This window comes from Antechinus flavipes, chromosome X, assembly GCF_016432865.1.
Source record: "Antechinus flavipes isolate AdamAnt ecotype Samford, QLD, Australia chromosome X, AdamAnt_v2, whole genome shotgun sequence".
Taxonomy (NCBI): domain Eukaryota; kingdom Metazoa; phylum Chordata; class Mammalia; order Dasyuromorphia; family Dasyuridae; genus Antechinus; species Antechinus flavipes.
The window spans coordinates 1080727-1092623 of record NC_067404.1 but is presented as its reverse complement, the minus strand read 5'-3'; the positions used below and the strand labels follow the sequence as shown (position 1 = coordinate 1092623).

Below are 11897 nucleotides of genomic sequence, written 5' to 3'. Positions count from 1 at the left end.
CCAGTAATAAGACTGATTCTGTCTTTGATTCTATGGGATGCATTGAATGTCCCTGGCATTTTGCATAAATACTTATTAATTTCGTCAGTCCAAATTTCCCCTTTTTTTTCTTTTTCTGCTGTTTCACACAATTAGGTGAAGGATACTGAAGTCTTCTATCATTCCTGGGTTACTAAGTATGTCTTTTATAGCTCAAACAGTATTTTCACGATAAATTTTGGTATTAAGATATTTGGACTAATTCCATTTGTTTGTTGCCTTTGGTTCGATTTATTATAATGTAGTTTCCTTTAATTGTTTTTTGCTTTGTCAAATAGCATGACTGTAACTCCTACTTTTGGTGATATATAGGAAAAAAATTCTTTAGCCACCCCCCTTTGTGTGTGTGTGTGTGAGAAAGAGAGAGACAGAGTCAGACAGAGACAGAGATAGACAGACAGACAGACAGACAGACAGACACACACACACACACACACACACACACAGAAAGAGACAAACAGACAGACAGAATAACCCTAATCCTAACCCGACTCTAATCCTAACCTTAAATATATCCAGAAGAAAAAATTTAAGAATTACTGAAATTATCTGAAAATCTTGATTAAAAAAGCAAAGAACCAGGATCTTTCAAGCAATATTACAAGCAGTGCCCTCTCCCCCCCAAAAAAATTCAGAATATACACCATATAGCAACCAAATTGTTAAAAGACATTAAGTGAGTTACAGGGAGTTACATAAACTTAATCACAAAGTAAACAAGAAAAGTAAAGGAAGTGGATAAAATTTTACAAAAGCTACATATGATAGGCCCTGTAGAAAAGTGATAAAAAGGAATGTTTCTTAGTAGTACCTAAATAAAAACTATTTCACCATCAAAAGGAAAATGATAGAAATAAAAAATATTTTCTTTTCAGATAATGTGCAATAAAAATTACATTCAATAATAGATAAGAAAAAGAGCGATTAAAATCTAATCAGAAATTAAATAATCTAATTCTAAAGAATGAGTGGATGAAAAAACAAATTGTAAAACCAATTGACAAATTCATTCAAGGGAATACCAAATTAGAAATTCAGAAACTCAGATTAATAAAATTGAAACTAATAAGATTACTGAATTTATAAAACTAAGGTAATTTTTCTGAAAAAACAACAAAATCAATAAACCAAATTAGAAATTCTGAAAATCAAAAAATAAAAACTTAACCAAAACTCCTGAACTAAAAAATAAAAATAAGAACTGGTTTTATTTAAACAACAACAATTACATGTAAAATAAATAAATCTTTCATTAATGGGGAAAAAAATTAAATTGCCAGCATCAAATATAGAGTGTACTCAAAATCAATGAAGAGGAAATAAAATCATTAATTAGGAGCTATGTGCCTTACTGTATACTAATAAATATGACAAGTTAAAATTCATCTACATAAATTCATATTTTTCTAGGAATCTTGTATGATCTTAATCTGTGTCCATTCCATTCTTTATTGGAAGAGCCTTTAAACATGAATTCTATTCTACTACCTCAATCTTTTAAAATTAACAATTAATCTTACAAAATGAAAAAATCTTTGCCATCCATAAACTGTTTGACAAACCTTCTGTTAATGTTCATCCATCACTTATGAAGGGGTCTAATGACAAACCTTAAGAATAAAACCTAAATAGGTTATGTTGTAGAACTTGTTTTCTCAAATTTCCTTAAGATTACCCAAAAGTATACATGAAAAAACAGATTAGAAGTTATTTACATTCATATCAGTATAACTTGCCCAATAGCTGGGCAAGGAAGATCTGAGGTGGTACACAGAGAATCCAAAGTTATTAATATTTTATCAGGAAACCACTTTTCTACATTTAAAGCATGAGGGCATTAAAAACAAACATTGCATGATAATGTGAGAGGATTTTAGTTTGTTTTTTTGTTTTTCTTTTCATTTAAAAAACAAAAATGAATATATTTGTAAAATACTTTTATTTTGCGAGTAATACAAATTCAAAACAGACAGGGATATTCTGGCATATTTTTATGCTTTTTTAATTTTAATACTTTCTCCATTATCACTTTGTCTACATAATTAAAAACCTTAATATATCAAACATTAAATTATAGGATTTCAAATTTTTTAGAAGTACTCAAATTTAACACTTAACAAATGATTTTCTTAAGGTGATATGAATTAATTGATTACAGCCTTCCTTGAACAATCTTACAAGTACAAGTGTGCATGTAAAAAAAAATCTTCTTGCAATCATATTGGTTAATTTCATTAGGATTGTTTTCTTTCCTTTTCACATTTTCCCCTCCATTTTCTGAGCCTTCAGAAGTGGTCCTTCAATGAATCCATATTAACTCTTTGGCATTGTGTTTAGATTCCCTTTAACCAATCATGCCATTAAAAAAATCGATGTTGCCCTGAAGTAAGCGAAACCCGAATTCAAATCTGGCCTCAAACACTTAGTTGTCTGACCCTGAGCAAGTCACTTAACCCCCAATTGCCTCAACAACCATAAAAAAATAATATTATAAATATTTTAGGATATAATAAAGAGTTTGTTCTTATCAATAACCTTCTGAAGATACTAGGTCTCCAACTTGAAATCTGTATTACAAAGGATACGGATACTTTCAGCATATTCTTGTATAATTCCAAAATGGTTATCCAGATTCACAGATCTACTCCAATGCAGTTTTTCCATATTGGAGCATTTTTTTTTCAAAAGGCTGTTAATAATAATTCTTTTGATACCTATTCATACTATTTTGACTACTTATAAACTGATTTTTGATCATAAACCGTGCAACCCTAACCCTAATCCTAAATGTGTAAAATCCATTAAATGTTTGACTTCTGCATCTGACATAATTGTGACTGCTTTCTTTTTGGTGTAACTTCAATAACAATAGCTTCTTTTTGTACATGTTTTATTCTTAAAATAATCAGATGAACATTCTTGATTTTTGCCTTAAATGCATTTTCTAACCTCACATTTTCACATATGATCCTTTATATCTACTTTTCTTCTATTATATATATATTATATATTTTCAATAACATGTAAGTTTCTTAAAAACAAGGATAATTCTATTTTAGTCTATCGTCTATATTCGATTTCTTATTATAAAATGTTATGTTATAAATGTTATAAAGCAGAAGTAAAAGTTATCTGCTGCAAAACTAAGATTTTTTTATAGCTCTGTAAGATATGCAAGAATCATATCTTGTATATTACTCATTTGAGTCCGATAAGAATCCTATAAAATATTTACTATTTTTATTATTCTCATTTCAGAGATTAGTAAATAAGATAAGGGATTAGAAATTATAGTAGCAAGAGTATCTGCTATATGAATAGCAGACCTTTTTTCTTTAAAGATAAGGAAACTACTTTTAAGATTCAACTATATCAAGAGACTATTTATCTAATGAATAAGCTTTTATAAATTATTTATTATGTCAACTATTCTGAGCAGAGTCTCAAATTAGATCAGCAAATTTCAAAGGAACTCAATGGAAGCAAAGCATGTATATAACCTTAGACATATTTCTTTCATTATCATGACTGTTTTGTTAGCTATGGACAATCTAAGAAGCAAATTCAATAAAGAAAAATAAGCAGTGCTTAACTTGCTTAGTCAAACAACACAATGGGCTCTGGAGCTTTGTACTAGCATTTGACAAGAGAATAACAAAAATGAGACAACATATCAAAATTTGTAGGATGCAGCCAAAGCAGTTATTAAGGGAAATTTTGTATCTCTAGAACAAAACAGAGAAAGAGAAGATCAATGAATTGGACTTGCGACTTTAAAAGCTAGAAAAAGAGCAAATTTAAAACCCCCAATCAAATACTAAACATGAAATTCTAAAATTAAAAGGAGAAATAAAATTGAGAGCAAAAAAACTATTGAATTAATAAAGAAAACTAAGAGTTGATTTTATGGAAAAAAAAAAACACAAGAGAACAGGTAAACCTTTGGTAAATTCAGATTAGAAAAAGGGAAGAGTGTATGTGCCAAAATGTTTGTAGCAGCCCTGTTTATAGTGGCTAGAAACTGGAAAATGATTGAATGCCCATCAATTGGAGAATGGTTGAGTAAATTGTGGTATATGAATGTTATGGAATATTATTGTTCTGTAAGGAATGACCAGCAGGATGAATACAGAGAGGACTGGCGAGACTTACATGAACTGATGCTGAGTGAAATGAGTAGGACCAGGAGATCATTCTATACCTCAACAACAATACTGTTTGAGGATGTATTCTGAAGGAAGTGGATCTCTTCGATAAAGAAGCTTTAATTGATCAAAGATGGACAGAAGCAGCTACACCCAAAGAAAGAACCCTGGGAGATGAATATAAACTGCTTGCATTTTTGTTTTTCTTCCTGGATTATTTATACCTTCTGAATTCAATTCTCCCTGTGCAACAAGAGAACTGTTCCATTCTGCACACGTACATTGTATCCAGGATATACTGTAACCTGTTCAACATGTAAAGGATTGCTTGCCATCTGGGGAAGGGGGTGGAGGGAGGGAGGGGAAAAATCAGAACAGAAGTAAATGCAAGGGATAATGCTGTAAAAAATTGCCCTGGCATGAGTTCTATCAATAAAAAGTTATTAAAAAAAAAAAAAAGAAAAAGGGAAGAGAAAAATGAAATTGTTAGTTTTAAAAATGCAAAGGGCAAACTCTCCACCAATGAAGACGAAATTAGAGTGATAAGCAGAACTTACTTTGCCCAACTGGATGCCAATAAATTTGATAACCTAAGTGAAATGAATGACTATCTTCAAAAATATAGGCTTCCCAGATTAACAGAGGAGGAAGTAAATTAGTTAAATAGTCCCTTCAGAAAAAGAAACAGAACAAGCTATGAATTAACTCCCTAAGAAAAAAATCATCAGGATCAGATGGATTTGCATGTGAATTCTACAAAACATTTAAAGAACAATGAATTCTAATGCTATAAAAATTATTTGAAAAAAGAGGAAATGAAGGAGTCCTACCAAACTCCTTTTATGACACAGACATGGTACTGATACCTAAACCAGGTAGGCTGAAAACAGAGAAAGAAAATTATAGACTAATCTCCCTAATGAATATTGATGCTAAAATCTTAAATAAAATATTAACAAAAAGACTACAGAAAACCATCCCCAGGAAAATACACTATGACCAAGTAGGATTTATACCAGGAATGCAGGGCTGATTCAATATTAGGAAAACTATTAGCATAATCGACTATATCAATAACCAACCAAACAAAAACCATATGATCATCTCAATAGATGCAGAAAAAGCATTTGATAAAATCCAACATCCAATCCTAATAAAAACACTTGAGAGCATAGGAATAAATGGACTTTTCCTTAAAATACTCAGGAGCATCTATTTAAAACCATCAATAAGCATCATATATAATGGGTATAAACTGGAACTATTCCCAGTAAGTGAAGCAAGGTTGCCCACTATCACCATTATTATTTAATATCGTATTAGAAACACTAGCCTCGGCAATAAGAGTCGAGAAAGATATTAAAGGAATTAGAGTAGGCAATGAGGAAACCAAACTATCACTCTTTGCAGATGATATGATGGTATATCTAGAGAACCCCAGAGATTCTACTAAAAAGCTATTAGAAATAATTCATAATTTTAGCAAAGTAGCTGGCTATAAAATAAATCCCCATAAATCCTCAACATTTTTATACATCACCAAGAAAATACAACAGCAAGAGATACAAAGAGAAATTCTATTTAAAGTAACTACTAATAGTATAAAATATTTGGGAATCTATCTACCAAAGGAGCGTCAGGAATATGTGAGCAAAACTACAAAACACTTTCCACACAAATAAAATCAGATTTAACCAATTGGAAAAGTATTAAGTGCTCTTGGATAGGTTAAGCAAATATAATAAAGACGACAACACTACTTCAACTAATCTAATTAGTGCTATACCAATCAGACTCCCAAAAAACTATTTTAATGACTTAGAAAAAATAACAACAAAATTCATCTGGAAGAACAAAAGGTCAAGATTGTCAAGATTTTCATTTTAATTAATGAAAAAAAAAATCAAAGGAAGGTGGCCTAGCTGCATCAGATCTAAAACTATATTCTAAAGTGGTGGTCACCAAAACCATTTGGCATTGGCTAAGAAACAGATCAGCTGATTAGTGGAATAGGTTAGCTTCACAGGACAGAATAGTCAATAACAATAATGGGTTTGTTTTTGAAAAACCCAAAGACTTAAGGCTTTGGGGATAAGAATTCACTGTTTGGACAATTCTCAGATGAAGACATTGAAACTATTTATAGCCATATGAAAATATGCTCCAAATCATTATTAATCAGAGAAATGCAAATTAAGACAACTCTAAGATACCACTACACCCCTGTCAGACTGGCTAGAATGACAGGGAAAGATAATGGGGAATGTAATAATAAATGGGGATGTGGGAAAACAGGGACACTGATACATTGTTGGTGGAACTGTGAACACATCCAGCCATTCTGGAGAGCAATTTGGAACTATGCTCAAAAAGTTATCAAGCTGTGCATCCCCTTTGATCCAGCAGTGTTTCTATTGGGCTTATACCCCAAAGAGATACTAAAGAAGGGAAAGAGACCTGTAGGTGCCAAAATGTTTGTGGCAGCCCTGTTTGTAGTGGCTAGAAGCTGGAAATTGAATGGATGCCCATCAATTGGAGAATGGCTGAGTAAATCATGGTGTATGAATGTTATGGGATATTATTGTTCTGTAAGGAATGACCAGCAGGATGAATACAGAGAGGACTGGCGAGACTTACATGAACTGATGCTGAGTGAAATGAGCAGAACCAGGAGATCATTATATACCTCAACAATGATACTGTTTGAGGATGTATTCTGATGGAAGTGGACCTCTTTGATAAAGAGACCTGAGTTTCAATTGATAAATGACGGACAAAAGCAGCTACACCCAAAGAAAGAACACTGGAAATGAATATAAACTGTTTGCATTTTTGTTTTTTTCCCAGATTATTTATACCTTCTGAATCCAATTCTCCCTGTGCAACAAGAAAACTGTTCAGTTCTGCACACATATATTGTGTCTAGGATATACTGCAACCCATTCAACATGTAAAGGACTGCTTGCCATCTGGGGGAAGGGGTGGAGGGAGGGAGGGGAAAAATCGGAACAGAAATGAATGCAAGGGATAATGCTGTAAAAAATTACCCTGGCATGCGTTCTATCAATAAAAAATTATTTAAAAAAAAAAAAAAAGAAAGAAACAGATCATTACAGACTTCAACAACAACACTTTATCATCATCATCATTTCTGATGGACGTGGCTCTCTTCAACAGTGAGATGAACCAAATCTGTTTCATTTGTTCAATAATGAAACTATGTTCAATGAAAGAACTATGAGTGTTAACCACAACATAGCATTTCCCACTCCTCCTGTTTTTGTCCACTTGTAGTTTTGATTTCCTTCTCAGGACATTTTTACCTTATTTCTAAGTCTTATTTTTCTTGTGCAACAAAATAACTATGGATATGTACACATATATTTTGTTTAATATTTAACATACTTTAACATAAGAATTAACATATATTGGTTTCCTGCCATCTAGGGGAGGGGGTGGGGAAAAGGAGGGGAAATGTTTTAACAGAAGGTTTTGCAAGGGTCATGCTGAAGAATAACTCATGCATATCTCTTGTAAGTAAAAAGCTATAATAAAAAATTTAAAAACAAGAAAATAACTATTTTTGTTTTGTACATTAGTCAATGGGAAAGAACATAGAAATTAATTTTTGTTGTCACACCTATCAGTAAGTCATGTACCATGAGATTTTCTGTTAGATCAGTCTTCAAAGCTTTTTTCAATTTTTCAATAAATTAATACTATATCCTCTTCTCTTTTATTCATGTGCCAAAAGAGATGCAATTATATTTGTTAAATGCTGTCAATTTTCTTCCCATATTCATTACCAATGATAAATTCAAGATATATGAGTTATTCTTATAAGGGTTTATTGAAATAAGTTATTGAAAAACAACTTAGCCCTATATGCAGCATTTGTGGTCATATTTTTGAGCCCCTCTTTTTAGTAATAATAAAGTCCGTAACTATTTTTTCAAGCATTTTCTTATTATTCCCTTTTTCAGATATACTGAAAAATTAGTCTCTTGTTGTCATTAAATTCTGTCACTAACTACTAAGGGTATTAAAATAATAACATATAGAAAATAATTCTGTTTTAAAATTAAAGGTGTTTACCTACCCAAATCTAAAAGTAAGAATTGAATTCTGTGATTCTGTAATGAGATATTAATGTAAAACCATAATAGGACTTTAAAATTTATCAACAATAAACCCACTGGTTTACTTATCAACAAGTTAGCTTAACTCTATATAAGGAGCTGACATACTACTATTGATATTTTTTGATCCCTCGCTAAATGTACAAAACTTTACTTCTACATTAGACTCACTTTCTACTTGTCTTAGAGTCACAGATGAATCTTTATTTCCTTCACCACCACCAGCACCACCTCTGGATCTTGAATTCCATACTTTAATTACTTCTGGTTCTTCATCACTTCCACTTGAGCTAGTATTTTTTCCACCTTTGGCCTTTTTTTTCCTAGGAAAGATTATGAAATAAAAGAGATCTGTAGTACAGAACTAATGATAATAAAGTGACCCCAAAAACTTCTCACGTAAAATTACAGAAATATTTCTTTCCTTCCTTCCACATTTAAATGTTAGATTTTTCCAGTGATTTATCAAAAAAAGGTTTTGCTAATTTAGCAATATATCCTCACAAATAAATGGTGCTAAACCTTTTAAAAAACAAATATTTAAATGTAAAATAGTTTTTTCCTGATAAAATAATAGTATGTTTTTATTCAAAAAATAATTATTTCTGGAAAATATTTAAGTTTTAATTTTGTAAAGGACTTAAATATAAATTTTAAAATTTTATAGATTCAAAACAAAATAAACTGAAAAATGATTGTTAATTTTTAAAATATTGTCAACTTGTTATTTAAAGTTCTCTGATTTTCTTTAACTGTTCCTTTCTAAAGTGACATGAATACAAAGACATTAGAAAAAAGGAAACATTCAAAAAACTTTCAATTTCTAAGTGCAAATTTTATGATCTATATGTGGATGAAAGTATTTGCATATATACATGTGTATATCTATATATGTACATATAGATATATAAGCATATATATTATTACTTAAAGAAGTCAGAAATTAAAAAATACACATTTACATATATAATATATATTATATATATATATATATGTATATATATATATATACATGCATATATATGTATATATATATAAAGAATTCATTTACTTAGGATAATCATCTGAACTCAAACTAATGGAGGTTTCATCTGAATCTGATGATAGGTACTCAGACATCCTTTCTTCATCAAAATAGTCCTGAAAGGAAAAAAATTAATTTTGCTAAGCATTACCACTTATAGAAAAGTCTAAAGTTTTATTGTTTTTTTTTTTCAAGGAGAGAACTTATTTCTCTTTTTATGTAAGAATATAAAATAAAATATGTATGGAATCAGAAAAGTACTCCCTCTGTAGGATAAGAGTCAAAAAGTTCTTTGAGATCAGTTAGTTTGACCTCAGACTTTTGAAAAATGACATCAATGTCAAGTGGGCAACAGCAAGATTTGAAAAGATATATTAAGCTACTATGCTTTCTCCAGTGTATGATCCAGTGTATGATTAATTGAAGTGGAAAAGCACCCCAAATGGGACCATGAGAAACATTCATTCCCTAATGCAGATGGTATTTTTAACAATCCAGATGTACTGTCCCGAGAGATCTGAGATCTTGACAACCTGATACGCTTAAAGAAATGCTGCCTGAGAATGAGCCCCTATCTTAGAGTGATAACTTTTTTTGCCTCCTGTTTAGAACAGAAATTCCTTTATTATGACAAATGTATCAAGAAAAATTTTGATGTCTCTCTCTCCTTTTCTATAAATACATGGGCCTGAGGCCACTCATTGCTGACCTCTCCCATCTTGGTGTTGGGATTCAATCACTAGCTAGCAATAAACGCTTTTAAAACTTCATTATTTTGGCTGCCCTGTTTTTCTCTCGTCTGAGTACTTCATAACTTGTGTCAATGAACTTCAATTTTCTCATCTGTTAAGATGGGGGCAATCAATATCATGGAGAGAGTGTAAGTTTAAAATAGTTGTAATATAAGTGGGGTAAAATATGTGTCCTTGATGAAAAATAAGTTGATATATAAATATTAAAAACTGCATAAATAATGACACTGCATTAACTGTACTTATTCATGTTTTCTAAAAGTCAGAAGACATTTTTTTCTATCTTTGAAAATCCTGTGTAAAAAGAGGATTTGTAATACTTGATTTTTTTAGCTTATAAGACTAATATTGTAAAATGCAATTAATCATTTTTAATATGAACAACCTGTTCTGGTTCTGAGGGAGGGAATTTACATAAATTCCAGAATTTTTAAGTTGACTAGAAACCTGTGTCCTTCTCTACATGTGCCTCAGGACCACTGCAATCTAGGTTTGAGCCTACTATTTTATTGTCAGGTGATAAATGTGTCTATAATCGCAGGAGCTATTTGTTTTAGCTACAATTCCACACCATCTTAGCTTTAACTTTGCTCTAACTAAGTGCATAGTGTTTCTTATTAGTGACCAGCCAATGAAAGTTTGGAAACCAAACTCTAGAATGGAAGCACAAGTCCAGAAGCTGTTTTATATATATAAAGTATGAGATTAAAAACAAAAAATAAATATATTATATGATGACGAACAGGCAAATGGAAATGTCCTAAGATGTTTAGAGAGATCTGTGAAAGCTAAATTGAATGACATAAAAAGCATTTGTATACAAATGCTTTTTATGTCATTCAATTTGTATACAGATAACAGTAAACAACTTTAGAAAACTGAGAACTCTAATCAATGCAATTGATAAGTCTCGTAATGAATAGCATTAGTCTGCCCTTCTCTTCAAAAAGATGATGGGCTGCTGTGCAGAATAATTTTTATGGATGTGGATTTTTTTTCAATACAGTTATCAGTTTGTGAGGTTTTTAAACATAAATTAGAAAGATAATTGCCTATGAAAATCAAAAAAATTAGTGACAAACTATAATAATGTTTTCATGTAAACAACCTCAAATAACAAGACATGATACCAAAAAGCAACAAAAATAATACTTGTTATAATCAAAGCGCTTTGGGACTGGAAGCTCAGAAAATAACCAGAGGATGACAATGTGTCAGAGTCAGAATAAAATTATTAAAGAGAAAATGTTCTTAAAACATTTCCCACAAACAGTGATTCAGCCTACTGTGTAAAAATTAGCAACATCTACAATGTCAAAAGATAATCATGACCAATATTGAATGATGGAATTCCTGATAAGGTCAGCGACCTTGGCTCTTTTTCCCTTTTTGTATTCTCATTTCATTTATAATAAGAATATTTCAATTTAACTAATCAACTTTCATTAAAGCACTGATTGTGTGTTATTCTATGATTATATGTTAGGCACTGTGTTAAGTTAATGGTTACCGAAAAAGAAGTTTGTTTAAGGAATATGCACACAACATGCCCACACAGAAATACAAATATGTGGTCATTAAAGACTTGGTTGAAGAAGGTAATCTTTATATTAATTGCTGATCAATACAGACTGAATGACAAAGTTTTGAAGTTTAAAATAAAAAAAATGAGGACATTTATTCATCAAAGTAGTATATTCTAGACGGGTATATGCAATGCAGAGGCTCCTGTGTAAAAGATATATGAGGGAAGATAAGAAAATAGGTTTTCTTGAAACTCAGTAACATTTGAACCTGG

At 31.0% G+C, this 11897-nt stretch overlaps 1 protein-coding gene across 1 annotated transcript in view; it reads right to left on the bottom strand.

Annotated features, from left to right (window-relative positions):
- The window catches only part of LOC127542761 (transcriptional regulator ATRX-like), a 167851-nt gene that overhangs the window by 115611 nt on the left and 40343 nt on the right, over positions 1-11897 (bottom strand). The window contains 2 exon segments of the mRNA XM_051968551.1: positions 8478-8646; positions 9375-9463. Coding sequence (XP_051824511.1) covers positions 8478-8646; positions 9375-9463 — 258 coding nt within the window.